The sequence below is a fragment of the Juglans regia genome, chromosome 3, assembly GCF_001411555.2.
Source record: "Juglans regia cultivar Chandler chromosome 3, Walnut 2.0, whole genome shotgun sequence".
NCBI lineage: Eukaryota > Viridiplantae > Streptophyta > Magnoliopsida > Fagales > Juglandaceae > Juglans > Juglans regia.
Window position 1 is genome coordinate 34,858,372 of NC_049903.1, and position 21,832 is coordinate 34,880,203.

The 21,832-nt window shown below is 39.7% G+C and overlaps 1 protein-coding gene across 1 annotated transcript; it reads right to left on the minus strand.

Annotated features, from left to right (window-relative positions):
• Positions 1-4,736: 4,736 nt before the first annotated feature.
• Positions 4,737-7,425, minus strand: LOC108988926 (cell division control protein 2 homolog C). The gene is made up of 2 exons (XM_018962372.2): positions 6,363-7,425; positions 4,737-5,241 (listed from the first exon to the last, which is right to left on the minus strand). Exons 1-2 carry the CDS (start codon positions 7,182-7,184, stop codon positions 5,149-5,151), a joined length of 915 nt encoding a protein of 304 aa, XP_018817917.1. The 5' UTR covers positions 7,185-7,425; the 3' UTR covers positions 4,737-5,148.
• Positions 7,426-21,832: the final 14,407 nt, after the last annotated feature.

Sequence of the window (21,832 nt, forward strand, 5' to 3'; positions counted from 1 at the left end):
GGGTCCAATCTACCGTATTGCCTAACCTCTTTCATGCCGCAAGGGTTAACGAGGCAAGTCCAGCCTGACGTACCGTTCGACCTCCGTAAAGTTTACAAGTGCAAAAGGCAAGTCAAGTCTAACGTACTGCCTGAGCCCTTACACCACGAGGGTCAACGAGGCGAGTCTAATCTGACGCGCTATACAACCTCTGTAAAGTTACAAGTGCAAAGGACGAGTCCAGTCTAACGTACTACCTAACCTCCCACGCACCTCAAAGGCCAACAATGCAAGCCTAGTCTAACGTATTGCACGACCTCCGTAAAGTTTACAAGTGCAAAGTGTTGTGAAATGTTATGCAAAACACACACACCAACGATGAAAAATAAAGTAAAAGCAACACAATCAAGAACACGACACACAATATACGGGGTTCAGCAAATTTCCTACGACCACAGAGCTGCAGAAATCTTATTAACCAGAGGAGATTACAATCACTCAATCTCAACTCATACTCTCTAGGGCTCTTTGCTCTCTCACACAATATGCACTCATTAGACAATTGTTCTCTCTCAAAATATGCTTGAGACCGTCCAACACAAGTCTAATATGATATATTTATAGTGAGTGGCGCTGGAAACTCTAAATTGGCAAAAACTGAGTACTTCACTCGAGCGGAGTGTCGAGCCGACTCGAGCGAACAGCCAAATGAACATTGGCTCTAGTGGAGTGTCGATCGAACACTAAGGTTTGTGTCTTACTTGAGCGGAGTGTCGAGCGGGACTCAAGCGAACTCTCGGACTTAATCTTCGCTCGAGCGGTATGTCAAGCAAAGTTTGACTCGTGCCAACTGTCGAGCCAACTTTCAACAAACACTTTTTCCAACTCCAAAACCAGGCTCCACATATACCCCAACACAAAGGGTGGGTCTAGTTTGACGTATTGCCTGACCCCCTTACACCGCGAGGGTCAACGAGGCGAATCCTATCTAATGCGTTGCTTGACCTCCGCAAAGTTACAAGTGCAAGGATGAGTCCAGTTTGACATACTGCCCGACCTCCTCGCACCACGAGGTTCAACGAGGCGAGTCCAGTCTAACGCACTGCTCGACCTCCATAAAGTTTACAAGTGCAAAGGGTGGATCCAGTCTGATGTACTGCCCCACCCCCCTCGCATCACGAGGGTCAATGAGGCGAGTCCAATCTGATGCACTACTCAGCTTCCACAAAGTTTACAAGTGCATAAAGGGCAAGTACATTTTAAAAGTCTGCAAGGCAAGGCCATCAACTTTGTAAATCCTAAAAGCGGCTCGAGTCTTGTGAACATAAGCATCAAGCTCATGAGTTTACAAAGTCTCAAGTTCACGGGTCTTGCAGACTGCTCGACTTTCCTAACGCTTCGTTATCTCTCGTCTAAGGTTCATTATGATGGTTAATCCGAGTTGTTTACACGACGATAACAAAGATAATAAAGATTGTGAAACAAGAAGAGGTTAAAGTGTCATTAACATACATGGCGCATGAAGTGCGAACGAGTACATAGCACAAAAAGCGCGAGTATATACAAAGGAAAAAAGAAAAAACATCTATGGTATAGAACGTCTACAAAACCAGCCGACGGGATCATCCAGAAAGGCATCTAGCATCCATTCAAGGCCTATGGAGGTGCCATGCTCCAACGCCTACAGGTCCGATGGCAGAGTCTCTAGATTAGGAGACCTCAAGTCACTCTGCGAATTCTCTAACACATGATCATGCATCATCTTCAAGCCCTCTATATAGCCATGTGACCAGGCCTCATCCCGAACGAGAGGTGCCTGCTTCAGTTGGGCGTCCAGACGGGGGACCAAGCCATTCAAGTCATCCACTTTACTCTGCAACTCGTGGACAATGACCTGGCTAGCGGTGAGTCAGTGCTCCACATTGGCCAGCTTTGCAGTAACCTCATCAGCCCTAGTCTTCTCTTGGATTTTCGTGGCGCAGGACAAAGTGATCTAAAGCTCCAATTCGTTTGCCTGCTGCGACCTAGACTTCTTAAGAGACTCCATCTTCTTCTTCAGGAAGTTAGAAAGGGAGTCAAACTCTTTTTGGAGCCAGTTGGACGACTGAATTGCAGAATGGCATTCCTCCTGTAGTTCCTCCATCTCTGCTGTCTTGGCGTCTAGTGACTCTTGCAGATTGGCTCATGCCTCACCCTAAAGCGCACTATCGAGTCGAGTACCCAACCTCCTCCCGTGACTTGGCAAGATCAACTTTGAGCGTGGCCTTCTGTCGACGAACTTAGCAATTCTCTTTTGCCTCCATCGATGGACTAACTCGACCTTGACAAAGGCCTCCTCCCAACTTCTCATTCTCACGCCTGGTGTGGCACATGGCCACACTCACCATAGACCGGAGTGCCCGATTCTTTTCTTTTAGAGCTCCCTAGCTGTCTACTTTGAAAGCTACTAGCGACTCCGCCACCTATCACAAAAGAAAAACAAAGTTAGAACATTTGAAGAGAATCTAAGGAAAGGAAAATGAAGACAGCAAAATGGCACGTACCCCAGCGAAGGGGTCTCTAAGTGACCTGGCCATCTCCCAGATGGAGTCCTCAAGCGTCTTCCCCAACCCCGTGATCTACCTACTCTTCAAGACTAGGAAGTGGAGGGAAACCCAAGATGGGATCTGCTTGCTCTTCAAGATGGGGATGGGCCTCGTCCCTGCACCCAGGTCCCGACCTGGACTTGTTGGAGTGGTCTATGCCCTCTATAGACTCTGGTTGCTCACGAGCATGCACCCACCCTATACCTTCACTGGCGGAAGGTTTACTCCCTTCTGAGCTTAACACTACTGCCTCAACTTCAAGCGGGGTGCGAGAGACCTCAATGACCTCCACTAGTTGCTCCTCAACCTCTGACTCTAGTGCAACAGTCGAGTCCTCCCCAGTCTCCCTTGACGTCGTCCTGGCCCCAATCTCTAGCAGGGCAGGGGAGACGTCATTAGCCCCCATCATGACCATCTCGGCCTAGAGTTTGGGTGAGATGGTCAACTCTTCCAAGCCCTCAGATGGCTCTGTCTCGACCTCACCCTCCACCTCCTTCAGTTTTCCTCTTCGATCGCCGCAACCCGAGATGCAACCTCTAGGGAAGCTCCCACCAAGGTGGCCTCATGCTTAAAATAGTATTGTATTAGGGACTCGGGAATAGATACCCTTTCCTTGCCAAGATTTGAGCCCCCTCCTCACCGGCCCATCCCTATTCCTCGATAAATGGGAACCTCTCAATGCCCTCTTTGTAGCCTCTAGGGAGGAAAATGTTTCGATGTTAACAGAGGGTGGCAAGACGCAAACTTTGGATTCCCCGAGGGCGAAATTCAAGAGAGCTCCATAGAAGCGAAGTGAAAGCTTCTCCTAGGTTGGTGTAAAGGTCTTGATTACCCTCACATCACCCACTTAGACGAGTGAAGACATAACTAGAAGGGCCTGCAAGGGAACCACAGTTAGAAAGACCACAACATGTGGGACTTAAGCCAACGCAAGGGCTGCTGGAGCTTCCTGAACTACCTCAATGGCCCTTGCCTTGCTCAACAGGATAGAAGGCGACGCAACCTTGAGAGCAAAAGTTGGTGGGATGGAAGCGATAACCTTCAATACGGGTGTGGAAGGGTTTGGAGGGCAAACAAAGATGAGGAGGGAGGGCTGTTCAACCGGAGGCAATGGAGTGGAGTCAAAATTACTTCCCAGTGGCTCCTTGCCTTAGGGTATCTTCCCTTTCCCCTCCAGTGGCAGGCTCAAGAGCTCCTTGTGATCTTGACGAGTTGTGGCTCACATGAGGACAATACAGTCATCATAGCAAGTGTACACTGAGGGCGCCAAGTATCACCAAATGTGTTGTATAAGTATCACTCTCCTTTTAGGAATGCTGGAATTAGGGGTGTAACCAGTCCGGTCCGGTTTTGGATAAAATCTAGGACTGAACCGGTATGTAGCGGTTTTGTATTTTTCAAAACCGATTGCGCACCGGTTACCCTCCTAAACCGATACTTTCGGTTTTACCGATTTCCAGTCCGGTTCAATCCGGTTTTCTGATTTTTTTTAAATGTAAATTTCACAATTTGTCATTAAAAATTTATTTATAAAAAAAAAAATTGATTTAAAAAACACTGTTTTATACTTTTATTAATAGATTAGACTATATAATAGTATTAATATTAAACTATTAATATAGTTATAAGTTATATATTAGTATTAGTTATAAACTTTTAGTGATTTAGTATTAACATTTTATGTAATAATTTATAAATTATAATAAAAATTTATTTCATATATGAATATATATGTTATATATAAAATTTCACATAAAAATTTATAATTATACATTATATATAAAACTTATATATATTAATATTTAATATATATATATATAATATTTTGTATAAAACTTATATATAAAAATATTACTTTTTATTTTTTTTAATTAACCTGTCCAGTCCAGTCCAAGAAATCCCAAAATCGAAACCGACCGATTTTTACATTTTAAAAGCCGGTTCCGAACCGGACCGGATCAAAACCGGTAAAACCGATCCGATTCGATTTTCCAGTTTGAATTTACACCCCTAACTAGAATGGCCTTATGAGCCTTCTCAATTAATTTCCACCAATTATCCAATTTCAACCCACGTGTTCATCAAGGCAAGTGGCAACTTTCATTTTTTCTTAAAAGAAATGCAACCATCGTCCAATCACACAATTGTAGAGTGTATAAGCATCACACAATCTTTTTAAAAAAATATAAAGTTTATTATTAAAAAACTAATTCTTTTTCATATGAATTTTATAATTACTCTCATTTTTCAAATAGATTGCATTACACGCTCTATGACTACAAATATTATTTCTATTATCTATTTTATCTTATAAATATAGGAATGATGCCTCGGCCATGACCCAGGCGTTTGCAAGTGCAAAAGCTTTAACTTGCTGATATTATATCTAAAAGTGAAAAACTGCAAAATAAAAAAATATTGCAACATCAGTTGCAAATCACATACAGCAAAGTTCAAATCACCAAGATGATGAAAAATGATTGCACCAAGCATCAATTAAAGAAAGTCAGCCCTTCAAACCACATTAAAGCAAGTTCCCTGTAAAGACTTTAGTAACCAGAGACTTCAGACCAGCTACACAACTTCAGAATTGAGACTTGTCAAGGCTGTCAAAATAAGGGTGGTCAAGCGCTGCTTTGGCTGAGATTCTTTCAGCTGGTTCATATTTTAGCATTTTCTGCATTTCCAAATACAACATTCACAAAGTTAGACACAACGGAGACATATATAACTTACATTTTGATCCCTTAAAATTGCTGTCCAAATTCTAAAACCTAGATTTTACACTACTTATTACTGTCTGCGTGAATCTTCGTGGCAGCATTAAATATTCTAGACAACATTAATGCTTAATAAACGTTGTAGAACAAATCCTTTGTTTATCTATCTTCCAATCTAGACCCTAGAATTCAGATAAGAATTTTATGCAATCTAATCGACAACAGACCAGTAGTTTTTCCGGCAGGTAAGATGTATTCCACTAACATGCGAGGAACAATGAGTATTAAACGGGAACACCTTTTGTAGTAAAATAATTTCAGATTAATCAATGTCACAGCATTTGGTTAACTTGCTCTCCTTGACAATTCATTCATCATCATGGCTTCATCGCTCATTGAGACAGTATTGTCTTTAACGGAAGTGTTGCCAACCTAACTGTACCATCATGCTTCTAATTCTCCACAGAACGTATCAGCAGCTTGTTTGAAACCTTTCAAGCCTACCATACCACACTCAAATATGAGATGCGGTCAAAATCTGATAATGTCCCTCCTAAAATTGGTCAGGGCTCGGGATGGAAGCACAAAAACTTCAATAAACATATCAACCAGGCAAGTGCAGTCGTTAAATTTCTGAGTATGATTTAGACAGGAGAGGAACAACGTTCACAACCTCTAATCAAAATTTCGGTCATCATTGAAGGACTTCTTCTGTGATTTTTAACGAGTTAATTTCAACGACATTGATATATAGAACAATTTGGTATGCAGTAAACCCTAGCACATTTTTTCTTAAACTATCAAGTAAACGCTTTAAATATCTCATAACCATATAATACAATGAGTTTTTTGCACGTCTCATATACTGCATTACTGGAAATAGCTCGATTTCTGCATATAAGTTGAAAGGCATGAATATGTGCAGTGAATGCTTGATGCGAGAATAAATAACCAAAACCCAAGAGATGCCTTCCAGTCCTCAATATCAGGTTTTTAATGTGAATAGTTTGTATAATGTTGCAATGATGACAATTATAGCTTATTGTGAATGAAGAAGATCAGTAATGCAAGTGCTCACCGAGAGGAGGTCAACACCATCCGGTCCCAAAGAAGGAACAGCCCTGGCTAAGTTTTGAGGTTCCCACTGTGGATAGACATGCCAATCCCTCAAAGAAGTAACTCCTGGCCACTGCTTCTCGGTGGGTGTGCCGAGCAACCTGAAAATATGAAGCAATTGCTGGAACTCGGAGTCTCCAGGAAAAAGGGCTTGACGTCTTACCATTTCGGCGAAGATGCAACCTACGGACCAAATGTCGACCCCGGTAGAGTAATGGGTGGATCCGAGGAGGACCTCGGGAGCCCTGTACCAGAGTGTGACGATCTCGTGGGTGTAGCTCTTGAGAGGAACGGTGAAGGCGCGGCCAAGGCCAAGATCAGCGATCTTGAGGATGCCCCTGTCCTTGTCGACAAGCAGATTCTGGGGCTTGAGATCGCGGTGGAGAACGCCGTGAGAATGGCAGTGGGCGACACCCTTGCAGAGTTGGTAAAGAAAGCTCTGGACCAAGGGGGAAGGGAGTGGCCTAGGATTGGGGCACTTGCGATGGGAATCGATAAACTTCTTGAGATCGGTGTCGAGGTACTCGAAGACGAGGTAAAGGAGAGGCTTGCCGTGTTTGTTGAGGGAGTGCTCGACGCAGAGGAGGCGGACGACGTAGAGAGATTGGGAGAGCATCTGGAGGAGAGAGACCTCGCGAAGAGCGGTGGGAGGGACTCCCTCCTCGTCCATCTCAAGACGGGTCTTCTTCAGGGCCACCACCTCTCCGCTATCCTTATCTTTCGCCTTGTACACCTTCCCGTAGGTTCCTTCACCTACCTTCTCCAGTTTCTCGTACTTCTCCATGAATTCTACCGTCGTCGGCTTCGCCTTCTTCTTCTATGAATCTCTCCGAACCCTAATAACCGCTATTCTCTCTCTAGTCGCACGCTCTCTCTCTCTCTCCCTCTCTCTCTCTCTCTCTCTGTGTGACAATCGATGGATCAAGGTTTGAAATTTGTTTGAGGGGAAGAGGTGTGCCCAAGCGGCATATTGGCTGTGCGTCCTTTTTAGTATATTTGAATTTTGGCTTTGGCACGTGTTCCCTCCCTTCAAAATTCAAATTTTGAAAAATAATACTGGTTATGTTTCGAAATTTCTTTCCAGATGAAACGGTCGGAAATTATCTCATGAGCTCCAAGCCTACAATTATCAGAGCACTCTCAATGACTTCTTCATTCTATTATTTAAAATACATCATTAAAATTTATTTTTTTTATTTTACATACTTATTTTTACAATATACCATATATCAATTTATCTATTTTTTCTTCATATCATTTAAATATTATATTTTTTATTCATTTCAAATATTTTACTCTAACTATCAATAATATCTTTATATCTTTTGATATTTACAACATCTTCTCATATACAATATCATATAATTATATTCTATTTTAAATTAATCTAAATTTATAAGTTAAATTAAAATATAAATTGATTCAAAAATAAAACGAAGAGATTATAAAATAAAAATATTATTGTTTTATTTTGTTTTGTAATCAAACCCAATTGAATAATTATAGCTACTTGCACCACAAATGAGAACTTTGGGTCTCTTCCAAATGCAAGGGTGGACATGCTAATATAAAAATGCTAATGTACTAGGAGAAGGAGGAGTGAGAAATTAATTAAATATGTTTACATTGATGAATAGAATCCTCTACATCTAGCAATGTCATGTAGCAAAATGTAAAAATGTCTTCAAAATAGAAAATCCAATGGAGGGTGTTTTGAGAGCATTTCTTTATATTTTTAGAGAAAAATGTATTATACAACATTCATTGGGAGTGCTCAACGAGCCTATAACCTGTGTTATGCACTAATTGTTGTGTATGTGATGTATGTGGTGAATGAGAGAGAGATTTGGCTTAGTTTAGACTCAAATATGAGATGATATAGTTTTAGATTAAAGATAAAAGTTAAAAAATATATTGTTAGAATATTATTTTTTAATATTAATATTATTATTTTGAGATTTGAAAAAGTTCAATTGAGATTTGAAAAAGTTGAATTTTTTATTATATTTTATATGAGAATTTAGAAAAGTTGTAATGATGAAACGAGATGAGATGAAACACTTTCCAAACCCAAATGGGACCTTAGAGAAAGACCGAGTTTTATAGTGGAGAAATTCAAAGTGGTTTATAGGACGATTTAACTAAACAATATAAAAATTGAAATAGTGTCTTTGGGTTGAGATTTGAATCGGTTTATATTTTTATATGTAAGAAAGAAATGAAACTTAAAATTTACAACAGTTTATAATGAAACATTGATTTTAAAAGAATTATCGCTCCATAAACATAACACTTCAAATTTTATGGGTAGAATGTCTACTTTTATGGGTAGAATGCCACATCAGAATCATATGACTCCACTTAAAATATAAAACAATATAAATGTTGAATTAGTGCTTTTGGGTGGAGTCTTGAATCGGTTTATAGCTTTATATGTAAGAAAAGAAATGAAACTTAAAAGTTACAATGTTTCATAATGAAACATCGTTTTTAAAAGGTTTACCGCTTCATAAACTTCGTTTGGATGTTGAACTGAGTTGAGTTGAGATGATAAAATATTGTTATAATATTATTGTTTATTATTATTATTATTTTGGGATTTGAAAAAGTTAAATTGTTTATTATATTTTGTGTTGGGATTTGAAAAAATTGTAATGATGAGTTTAGATGATTTTAGGTTCCAAACGAAGCAACATTTCAAATTTAATGGGTAGAATGCCTACTTTTATGGGTAGAATTCCACGTCGGAATTATATGATTCCACTTTTATATATTGTAATAGATTTCCACATCATCTCAATATTTCGTTTCGAGAAATGATATTACAGTTCGAGAATTGCTATATGCAGTCCCTCAAATTCAATCGTCACATACTCCATCTACATTCCCATGTCCATATCAGCCTAAGTCGAATGAACAAAAAGCCCCTACCTACTATCACAATGACCAAAAACCTAAGGGTGTAGAACTAGATACAGATCCAGATACCTAGCCATAACTGGATCCATATCCGGGTTTCAAAGATCAGGTGATTATCTGCCTAGATAAACATGAAAATAATTTGGGTATTAACTGAATGTAAATCCGAATATCCGAATTTATTATTATTTATTTTTTAATAAGCCACCTCCTTTGTCGAGATGTTTTCCAGAACTACAAGGCATTTTTTCTCCTTTAAGGACACCTTCACTTCCTTGAGCCAGTTGATCCTTGGGACATGGTTTGCTACATCGTCATGGAGTGCATTGTCATTGTACTGTTCAGGTATTGACACCCAAGCTCAGTGAGCGAAATGCTCACAGATGGCGCTATGCTCAGAAACAATTTTTGTAAGACTTGTTTTACCTATTTCCAGCATACCCACAATGGAAACAACAGGGTAGGGTTCATTAATCAGTCGCGAGACCAATGCATGTGTGTCTTCTTCTTCCAAGTCAATGAGTGAGCTTGGCTTTTGCCTAATTTCCTCAATGCAATATACATCGACGCCTCTATGAATAAACTGGATAAGATGCTCGATTTGGCTAATTTCCATGGAAGATCTGACTCTGCCTTTGTGTCATCTGGATGGTACTTAGCTGAATATTGTTTTATACAATCCATTACAGATTGACATATGCTTCTCTCTTTTTCCAACAAGCATTTATTGTATTACTTGTTCCTTCGGTTTCTTTTAAAACTTTGTTAAGTTTTTTTTCACAAATTTCCTAGTTTTTTTAAAAAAGAAACTAATTACGGATAACCAGTTGAAAAACCGGATTCGTAATCAGGTCCTACCCTCCCAGATTCACTAGGATTTTCAGGTTCTGGACCGAATTGGAAAAGAAAATCCGGTCAGGATGCACACTGTTGGGGAAATCACAGTGATCTAGAGGTAGTATCAAAGAAAATATAATACTTGCACAACAGAAATCAAGACACACATGCACACTATAACTCCAAGAATTTAACGTGGTTTGGCAACTGCCTACGTCCACAGAGAAAAAGCTTCACTATTAAATAGTGGAACACATAAAATATTACAGAGGAGAAATATCTCACTCCACTAAACTTAACTCTCTTCTTTTTCTCAAAGCTCATCTTGGCTCTCTCTCTGTTCCTCTTTTAAGCTCTTCTTCACTGAGTACTTCTTGTGCCTTTCGCCCACGGCTCATTGCACAGGAAATGATCTCCTTTTATAGGTGAGTTTTCAGAGGACAAGCTGCCACAAATCTTGACAATGGGGTGCTCCAACATCAAGTATTTACCAACAACTAGCATGGACGGTGGAAGCTGCAACTCTTGACCAAGTTGTATGGCCATGTAATTTTTCCCCTCCATGCCCATCAGAGGAGAATGCAATTTGATTTCCTCTAGTTAACGTCCATCCCGACTATGTCTTTGCATAGTCCGAGCTTCTCACTTGTAAATGTTAAGGTGTCTATTAAGGAAGTTCAAGATTCTTTATCAACTGCAGATTTTTCTGCACAATTTGGTGCTACATCATCTACTGAATTATCGACCCTTGCTCAACCGTTAGACTCATTTGAATTATGAATTTTTGTAATGATTTAGAAAAAGTTAGTGTACAACTGTGAGCTAAGTTAGCTCTTATTTTTTCTCCACTTCTTGCTTCACTCTGTTATACTGTAAATCTATAAATTCAATTCAATACACGGTGTTTGGGCAGGTTGGACAAACACATTACAAACATATTTTTTCTAACTTGGTATCAGAAAAGGAATAACTCATGCTACTTTTCTTTCCTGGATTTGCTTCCACATAATGTCTTCCTCCTCATCCTGAAATGATGTCAATACCAACAACCGTTTCCATCTCTCCCACACCTCACCACCAGCATCCTTCAAACTCAATGAACAAAATTACTTGGGCTGGCAATCTCAATTTCTATCATTCCTTAACAGTAATGATCTTCTAGGGTTTGGGGAAGCTCTGATCCCGTCCCTGAGAAGACTAATGCTGATAATTCCCCCAATCCTTCTTATACAACCTAGTATAAGAAAGATCAAGCTCTGCTTGGAATTATCTTATCCCCAATCAGTTCAAACTAGGGCAGTACAGAAAACTGGAAAACCGGCCGAGACCGACTCAGACCGGCTGCCAGAGCTCGAAACCGGTCCAAACCGGCAGGGAACCGGTCGGCCGTCGGTGATAAATCATCAAAACCGGCGTCGACCGGTTCGGTCGCGGTTTGAACCAACCAAAAATCGAAAAACCGGCCGACGCCGTATATATATATATATATATATATAAAATATATTCATTTATTAAACGAAGCCGTTTCACTTAAATAAGTGAAACGACGTCGTTTTCATCTTAAAATTAGAAAAAAAAAATAAAGGGAACGAAGCCAAACGGCGCCGTTAACTAGGGCATATTGTCCCCGAGCCCTAGCCCCTGGTCCATTTCGTTCGGACCCCCTACCCAGTTTCCGCCTCCCTCTCTCCTTCGAGTCTTCGACGATTCAGCCAATTCCGTGCGTGACGCCGCGTCGCCGTCCACGACTCCACTGACTCCAGCGACTCCAGGCTCGGGCTCCAGCGACTCCAGCCACTCACGGCTCACCGACGCCCAGCGGTCCACCGTCCAGCAGCAGCGCAATCTCCAGTCTCCACGCTTCCTCCGGCAAACCATAGGGAACCCGAGAGCCTCCATTGTTGTTTTTAGGTATGATTTTGTGATTTATTTATTTATTTATAAGTATTTTGTGAGATTTTATTTAGAATCTGAGATTGCAAAAGTTCGGTGGATTAGTGTTTTTGTTTTCTGATTTGGTATTTCAATCTAGGGTTAGGGATTGTGTTTGCTTGTTTGAGATGATTGAAATAGTGAGGAGGATTTTGTTGAAGAATTCTGATTGATTTTCGTCGGCAGTGTGCATTGCCATTCAGTGCATTCACGGATTGGATGTAATTTTGTTGAAAAAAAAATTTGTGATGTTTATTGGAAGTAAAATTTATGATGTGTTTATGTTATAAATAATTTGTGATATTTATTGAAAGTTAAATTTATGATGTGTTTATGTTATAAATAATTTGTGATGTTTATTGAAAGTAAAATAATTTGTGAGATTTATGAGCGATCTAAAATGTAGATTAGAATCTTAGATTTGTGATGTTTACCACGTTGCAAACTAGCTGCTGTGTAATTAACAATTGTGGTGATTTTTTGTTCTTTCTTGTTTTAACATGTTAGATGGATTCTTCGTCAAGTCCAATTGATTTTGATTCGAACTCCCAAATACCAAAACCCCCGACTTCAAGTGCCCCTAATAGTAGTAATTGTCCACTTCCTAAGAAACGGAAGGGGAAGAATCCGTCAATTGTTTGGGATCATTTTACAAAAGTTGAGGGTTGTTTCGTAGATGATCCTAAGGCCAAGTGCAATTATTGTGGCAAGATATACGCTTGCCACTCGAAGAGGAACGGAACTTCAACTATGCAAAACCATCTACATTCATGTCCCAAAAATCCTCATAAGCGTGGTGGGCCTTTAGATAAATACCAAACAACATTGGCAGGTGAGGTATCCTCGGAGGGGTTTGGAGAGAGTGATAATTCTTTAAGAAATCTTGTAACTCATAAATATAGTGAGGAGGCTGTGAGGATGGCGCTTGCGGAGATGGTAATTCTCGATGAATTACCATTTAGAATTGTTGAAGGGCAATGATTTAAAAAGATGGTTTGGTTGCTTGAACCTAGATTTAAAGTGCCATGTCGAGTGACGGTTGCAAGAGATTGTATGAAACTATTTGCATCTAAAAAAGCCAAACTTAAAAAGTTATTCAAAGATGGGGGAATGAGGATTTCATTAACTACCGATATGTGGACATCGGTACAAAATCTTAATTATATGTGTCTAACTGCCCATTTCATTGATAGTGATTGGAAATTACAGAAGAAAATTATAAATTTTTGTTTAATCCCTAATCATCGAGGGGATACGATTGGAAAATATGTTGAATCGTGCCTCCTTCATTGGGGCATTGATAAGATATTTACTGTTACTATTGATAATGCTAGCTCAAATGATACTGCAATTGCATATTTGAGACATTTTTTGACGGAGAATATGTTGGAAGGAAAGTATATGCACATGAGATGTTGTGCTCATATTCTGAATCTTGTCGTGAATGAGGGTCTTAAGGAGTGTGATGATGCCATTACAATGGTTAGAAATGCGGTTAGATATGTGCGCTCCTCCCCTGCAAGATTAGACAAGTTTAAGAGATGTGCAGAAAAGGAAAAAATTGATTGTAAAAAAATGTTGTGCCTTGATGTGCAAACCCGATGGAATTCAACTTACATGATGTTGGAGGCTGCTGAGAAATTTGAAAAGGCTTTTTAGGCGAATGGAGAGTGAGGACTACAATTTCCTTTCTTACTTTAAGGATGGAAACATTGGGCCTCCTAGAGCTGACGAGTGGGAGACAGTGCGGGTTTTTGTGAAATTTTTGAAGATGTTTTATGATGCCACTTGTCGATTTTCTGGTTCTTTACATGTCACGGCAAACACAAGTTTTTTGGAGATTTGTAGGCTCCAAAAAGAGTTGGTTAGACTGTGTGAGAGTCAGAATACTTGTTTGATGAGCATGGCCATAAGCATGAGAATGAAATTTGATAAGTATTGGGGTTCATTGGATAGACTGAATTTGTTGTTGTTGATTGCAGTTCTCCTTGATCCACGTAGTAAGTTGGGGCTTCTTACTTTTCACTTGAAAAAAATTTATGATCACAATTGGGCTGAAGATTTATTGTCGAGGGTGAGACAATTATTATCAGACATGTATGAGGAGTATAATGCTACGTTCGGTTCTTCCTCGAGTAGTAGAGAACATGTTTCCCCTCCGTCAGCTGCACCTCCAGATGATGTTGAAGACAATCATGAGTCACAACTTTTTTATGAGTGGTTGCAAGTATCGACTGCCTCTGGATCTACATCAACCAAAACAGAGATTGATCGGTATTTATCAGATGGTTGTGAGGCATTCAGTCAATCTTTTGATTTGTTGAATTGGTGGAAAGTGAATGAGCCTAACTATCCTATACTTGCGAGAATTGCACGAGACGTGTTAGCCATGCCTGTTTCCACGGTTGCATCAGAGTCCGCATTTAGTACGGGAGGTCGGGTACTTGATCCTTTTCGGAGTTCCTTGGCTCCAACAACTGTTGAGGCACTTATTTGTACTCAGAATTGGTTGCGACATCCGTCAACGCCAATTGATATTCGAGACTCCATGGATAATGTTGAGAGCTTTGTAGTAGAATCTGGTAATGTGTTTTTAACTTTTACTCATTCAATTTCCATATTCATTTATTTTTATTATTTAATTTAATTTTTTTCATTATCCTAATTTATTAATATTGATAATTTGATTATTTGGTGTTTTTTTATAGAGTTGGGAGCATCATACATCACAACTATTGATGATAGAAGAGTCGAAGACTGCAGACTGAAGAATGAAGATTTTTTGGGTTTTATTCAAAAACAATTGTTATTTGTTGCTTAAGACAATTTAATTTTGTTTGTAATGTGTATTAAACATCTAGTGGAGTTTTTATTTATTTATCTAGTAATTAGTAATTTAGTATATAAGATAATAAGATTATAAAATATAAGTAGTATATATGTAGTAGTTAATAGTTATTAGTTACTAATAATATATGCATGGCATGATTAAAATTAAAAAGAAATTGATTAAATTAATTAATTTTAAAAATTCTGCAAAAAAAAAAAATCTTTGTAGTAGATGATCTTGAATAACAAAATGAGCTCAAAAAGAGGTTGAATTAGGTCTTAAAATGGCCCAAACATTGCTAAAACCGGCCCAAATACAGTCGCCCAATCCGGCCCAAACACAGTGGCCCAAACCGGCCCAAACCCGCCAAACCGACCGTAAACCTGCCGGTAACCGAACCGGCCGGTTTTCATACCCTGGTCGGTCGGTTTCGGCCGGATTTGAGCCTATAAAAAACCGACCGGTCGGCCTCGGTTTGGGCCCAAAACCGAACCGACCGGTCTGTTTTTCAGCCCTAGTTCAAACCTTATTGCATCAGTGTATGGTTTAAACACATCCAAACAAGTGTGGACTGCTCTTAAAACCAGATTTTCCAGCCAGTCATGTTCTCATATTGCTCATATGAAATGTCAATTGAAGACTATCACACAAGGTTCAAGAACCTTTTCAGCATATCTGGAAGGTGCTAAGTCCATTGCAGATCAATGTGTAGTAGCAGGGAAGTCCATTGATGATCAAGATTTAATTTCATTCATCTTTGGAGGTCTCAACCAGGAGTTCAATCCTTTTATAACTTCTTTTAACTTTGCTTCCAAGGATAAAGACTTTACCTTTGAAGATTTCAGTGTTGAATTGCTTAGCCATGAAGCACTCCTGGACACTCAACGCCCGATAGTGGTGTCCAACACTACTTTTGCCTATGCTGCCAACAAGAAGTCCTCATTTGCACCAAAGAAGAAACCACATGTTTATACTGCTTGTCCAAGCACCTCTCTGCAAGGCCATTCCTCAGGACAGCCTGTTATGTGCCAAAATTCAACTCAGGTCCTTACTGGTACAGGCCCTATATGCCAAATCTATGGTCAGACAGGTCATACTGCCATTGATTACTATCACAGGTTTGATTTTGCATACCAAGGACGTCATCGTCCCTCTGAACTTGGGCAATGGTGGCTAAATCAAATGCTCAGTTTGAACACTAAGTATGGTATGCAGACAGTGGAGCTAATGCTCATATAACATTCGATGATTAGAATCTCTCTCAACAATTGCCTTTTAATGGAGGAGAAACTGTTACTGAGGAAATCGTACATTTTTGTTAATTAAAAGCACTGGATCCACCTCCTTACAAATAGGCAACACCAAATTTCATTTATCAAATATCCTACCCTATCCACATGCCCTTCCTAATCTTCTATCCATTAGTAAGTTTTGTTTAGAAAACAATTGTTACTTTATACTTATTGGATCTGATTTTACTGTGAAGGAGAATCAGACAGGTCGAACTCTACTCCACGGGCAGGTTGAAAATGGTCTTTATCCCATTGTTGGCAACTTAAGCCTCCCTCACAAAATTCATAGTCTAGCAGCCACCATTGGAAAGAAGACTTCTATTGAGCAGTGGCATTACCGACTTGGACATCTCTCACAGGCGGTTTTCCAGTCTCTTCTGCGTTCCAATTGCATTTCCCTTTCATTAATAGCAAATAAATCAGCTTTATGTTCTACTTGTCCTCTTGGCAAAAGCAAGCAAATGCATTTTCCATATTCCACTCGACAGTCTACTAATCCTTTGGTTTTAGTACATTTTTGACATTTGGACATCACTCGTAGCATCTATTAGTGGTTGTCGTTATTATGTTCTATTTGTAGAAGATTTTTCAAGGTTTTCATGGATTTATCCCTTGCATAATAAATTTGAAGTGTTTGCTACATTTCTTAAATTTAAGGGTCATGCTGAAAATTTATTCTCCTGCTCAATTAAACAATTTCAGACTGATAATGGAGGAGAACTTTTATGTAAACAATTTACTGACTTTTTATCAAAATGAAGGATATATCATTGGTTAACATGTCCACATACCTCTCATCAAAATGGAATAACTGAGAGGAAGCATCGTCACATTCAAGAACTTGGCTTAACGTTATTAGCACAATCACATCTTATTCAAAATTTTTGGGTTGATGCTTTCCAAACGACAATGTACTTAATCAATAGACTACCTACCAAAGTCCTACAAAATCGCAGTCCTTCTGAGTTTTAAATGGTAAAGCTCCTAGTTACTTTGAACTAAGGATCTTTGGCTGCTCATGCTATTCTTTACTAAGGACTTATCTACCACGTAAACTTGCATATCCCAGTAAACGTTGTGTCTTTCTAGGTTATTCCAATAATCAGAAAGGCTATCGTTGTCTGGACTTAGAGTCTAATCGGGTTTATATATCTAGAAGTGTGCACTTTGGTGGAACAACGTTTCCAGCAAAGGATAAAGATCAGGATCCACTCAATTCGAGTAGTGCTCTACCATCTGGTAATTTGAAATATTTGGCAGATACAATATTATCTAGTAACTTGTTGACTAACATTCTTAATGCATAGTCTACCACAAGCTCTACTCCTATTCCAACTCCAACTATTGCAGGTAACGTCTTAGGTCCTTTGCCTACTGAAATTCCTATTTCTCCTACACATAGACCTTCCCCCTCAATAGACCACCCTGTTATTGACTCTCCCATACGCAAACCTCCTCCTTTAGACCTTCTACGCTGCGATGTCTAGCAAGCCATCCCAATACACCAACCATAACATAGTCCAAATCCTGCTCCTATACCTCATATGCTCACACGATAAAAAATTGGTCACTCTAAGCCAAAACAATTTCCTGACTATAAGGTTTTATACACCACTCGCCATCCATTAAAATTATTTTCTAGTGTTTTTAATGAGCAGGAACCCACTTCCTACATTAAAGCAGTCTCAAATCCAAATTGGAGAGCAGTAATGGGCAAAGAATTTGATGCACTGATAGCTAATGGGACTTGGTCTCTTTGTCCTCGCCCGTCTCACCATCATATTGTAAGAAATAAATAGGTTTATAAGATTAAGAGAACACTTCATGGCAGAATTGATAGGTAAAAGGCAAGATTTGTGACTAAGGACTTTGATCTGTGTTGTGGCATAGACTAGCATGAGACGTTCTATCCAGTTATCAAACTTTCCACCATTCGATTGGTTCTATTCTTGGATGTCACATTTAATTGGCCTATTAAGCATCGGGATGTCTCTAATGCCTTTTCACATGGTTTCTTAGATGAACAGGTATATATGGAGCAACCACAGGGAGTTATTGATGATTCCAAACCAGATTTTGTTTGCAGGTTGCATAAATCGTTACATGGACTTAAACAAGCCCCCCAGGCTTGGTTTAGGAGACTCTCTCAACATCTGCTTGACATTGGTTTTAAAGAATTTAAAGTTGATTACAACCTGTTCACGTTACAGACATACAACTTTAAATTGTTTGTCTTAATCTACGTAGATGACATTATTCTCACTGGTTCTAGCTATTCAAAAATTGAGGATTTTATCTTTGGTTTGCAGTCCTCCTTTCATGTTCGACATCTTGGAAATCTTTCCTATTTTCTAGGAATCCAAGCTCCTCATGATCAAGAAGGTTTACATCTAAGGCAATAGAAATATATTTCTGATTTACTTGAGAAAACTCATATGGTTGGTGCTCGGCCCCTTGCCTCTCCTATTGTTTCTGGTTCAAAACTTTAATCTCATGATGGTGAACTCTTAACTGATCCTACTAAATATAGGCAGGTCGTTGGTGCAATGTACTATTCCTCTGTTGTAGATAATGCAACACACTTCTGCAATTTGGACGGCCAAGAGATAGCTCATCTTTCAAAAGTGAAGAGAAATCCTGAGGTAGATTTCCTACTATCCAGGTCTCCTGTCATATCTAAATCAGTATAGCCCACCAAAACTGGTTTAGCTCCCCCAAAACACAAGCACAACTTCGACGTACCCTTCAAGTATCGGAGAATCCACTTGATTGTTTCCCAATGATTATTTCCTAGATTTAAAAGGAATCTGCTTACCATGCCTACAACATGAGCATTGCCTGGTCATGTACAAACCATTACATACATTAAGCTTCCTACAGCTCACGAGTAGGAGACTACTTTCATCTCTTCAATCTCTTTCTTTGAAGATGGACACCAGCTCTTGCTCAACTTGAAGTAGTTAGCTAGTAGAGTATTAACTAGCTTGGCTTCTCCCATGTTGAAACATTTGATTACCCGTTCAACATATTTTTGTTGTGATAGCCACAACCTTTTGGCTTTCCTATCACGAACAATCTTCATGCCCAAAATATATTGCACTAGACCTAAGTCCTTCATGTCAAAGGACTTGGATAGTTCATTTTTTAGCTTGTTAATCATGGACCTATCCTCACCAATGATTAACATATCATCATGTAAAGAAAGAGATTAACAAACTTGTCATTCGGGAATCTTCGAACATAGAGACACTGATCTGCAGTAGGTCTCTTGTAACCATGACTCACCATGAATGAGTCGAACTTCTTGTACCATTGCCTTGGCGCTTGCTTAAGGCCATAGAGACTCTTCTTTAACTTGCAAACTAAGTGATCTTTCCCTAGAGCTTCAAACTCTTCTGGCTGCTCCATATAGATTTCCTCCACCAAATCTCCATGGAGAAAGGTTGTCTTCACATCCATCTGTTCTAGTTCCAAATTCAAACTAGCTACCAGTCCCAATACGACTCTTATTGAGGTCATCTTCACAACCGGTGAAAAGATTTTGTCAAAGTCGATTCCTTTATTCTGTAAGAACCCTTTGACAACCAATATGACCTTGTGCTTAACATGCTTTTCCCATCTTTCTTTAGCTTGAACACCCACTTGTTCTTTAATGCTTTCTTTCCTTCAGGAAGTCTCACCAACTCATAGGTTTGATTTTTTTGCAAAGAACTCATCTCTTCTTGCATGGACTGCATCCATAGGATTCTATCATTATGAGTTTGAACTTCCTAGAAGCTCTCTTGCCCCCCCTCATTAGTAAGCAGAATATAGTCTGATTCCAGATATCTTCTCGACGGAATCAATGGGTGGCCTCTTACCGATCTTCTTGGTTGAGCTTCATCAACCAAAGGAGGTTCCTCACTATCTAACCCTTGTGGTTTCTTGCTCCCCCTGCTTGACACCCTAATCTTCTTCTTCTTTTTCTGGATCTCAATTCTGCATATCCTCATTATTTGTGGCAAACTGTAATGGTGCAGGATCTGGAGTATAGGAACTAAACTCCTTTTGATTTTGAGGAAGCTTCAGTTCCTATGTGCTGGTTTTCATGGAACAGAACATCCCTACTTCTGAAAATTATGTGTCACCGGATTCCATAACTTGTATCCGAACTCTTGATCTCCATATCCAACAAAGATACATGAAGTCGACTTGACATCGAGCTTCTATCTCAACTCCTTGGATACTTGTGTAAAGGCTTTGCACCAAAACACTCTCAGGTGAGAGTAAGAGACATCTCTTCAAGACCATACCTTTTTAGGAACTTCAAATTCCAGTGGTGCTAAAGGTGATCTGTTGATCAGGTAATAGGTAGCACAAACAACTTCACCCCATAATGGCTTTGGTAACTTGGCCATACTAAGCATGCATCTTGTTCTTTCCATGATGGTCTGATTCATCCTTTTGGCTGCACCATTATGTTGTGGGGTACGTGGGACCATTTTCTCATGTCAAATATCACGATCAGCGCAATATGCAGTGAACTCTTTGGAAATGTACTCTCTTCTATTGTCTGTTCGCAGGCACTTCAACTTCTTTACCGTCTCTCTTTCCACCAGGGCTTGGAAACTCTTAAAGTGCTAGAAAACTTGATCCTTTGTTTTCAAAACATACACTCAGACCTTTCATGAAGCATCATCAATGAATGTCACAAAATATCTGTTACCTCCCAATGACTCTTGTTCCATGAGAGCACATACATCAGAGTGTACTAGACTCAACAACTCTGATATTTTCTTGGTATAGGAATTAAATGAGACTCTGTGTTGTTTGCCAAACAAATAATAATCACAAGGGTTTAACGTAGTACATTTGTCAAGTTTGATGAGTGTCTTCTTTGCAAGCGTATCCAACCCTTTCTCACCCATGTGTCCGAGTCTCTTATGCCACAGATTTGGTGATGCCTCGGCTTCTACTGCGTTAAGGCTATCAGAATTGATCTTCACATGAGTTTTGTACAATGTACTGCAAATGTGTCCTCGGGTGACAACCACGGCACCTTGTGATAGCTTCCAAGTGCCATTATTGAAGTAGCTGTTATAGCCCTGTCAATCAAGGATTGTGCCAGAAATCAGGTTAAGCCGAAGGTCAGGAACGTGTCGAACATCCTTCAACACCATGGTGCAACCAATGTTGGTTTTGATTTACATATTGCCAACTCCCACGATCTTCGAGGAACTGGCATTTCCCATCTTTATCATGCCAAAGTCTCCAGCTTTGTACATAGTGAAGAACTCACTATGGGAAGTGGCGTGGTATGATGATGTTGTGTCTACCACCCACTCAACATCATGGCTTGCAACGTCCAGACATGTCTCTTCACTGATGGAGAGCACTGCTAGATCTCCTGAAATAGTGACTAAAGTTGCACCCTCTTCTTTCTTCAGCTAACTGTTTTGACCTTGCTCCCTCATAAGTTTGCGGCAGTTCTTCCTCATGTGGCCTTCTTTGCCACAATAGTAACACTTCAAGTTACCCTTCTGCTGGCTCCTACTATCACTGGACCTTCCACATGTCTGAGACTTCCTTCTGTTTCTGCCTCTGCCATTACCTTGAGGCCAATCTCTACTCTCGGTGATGAGG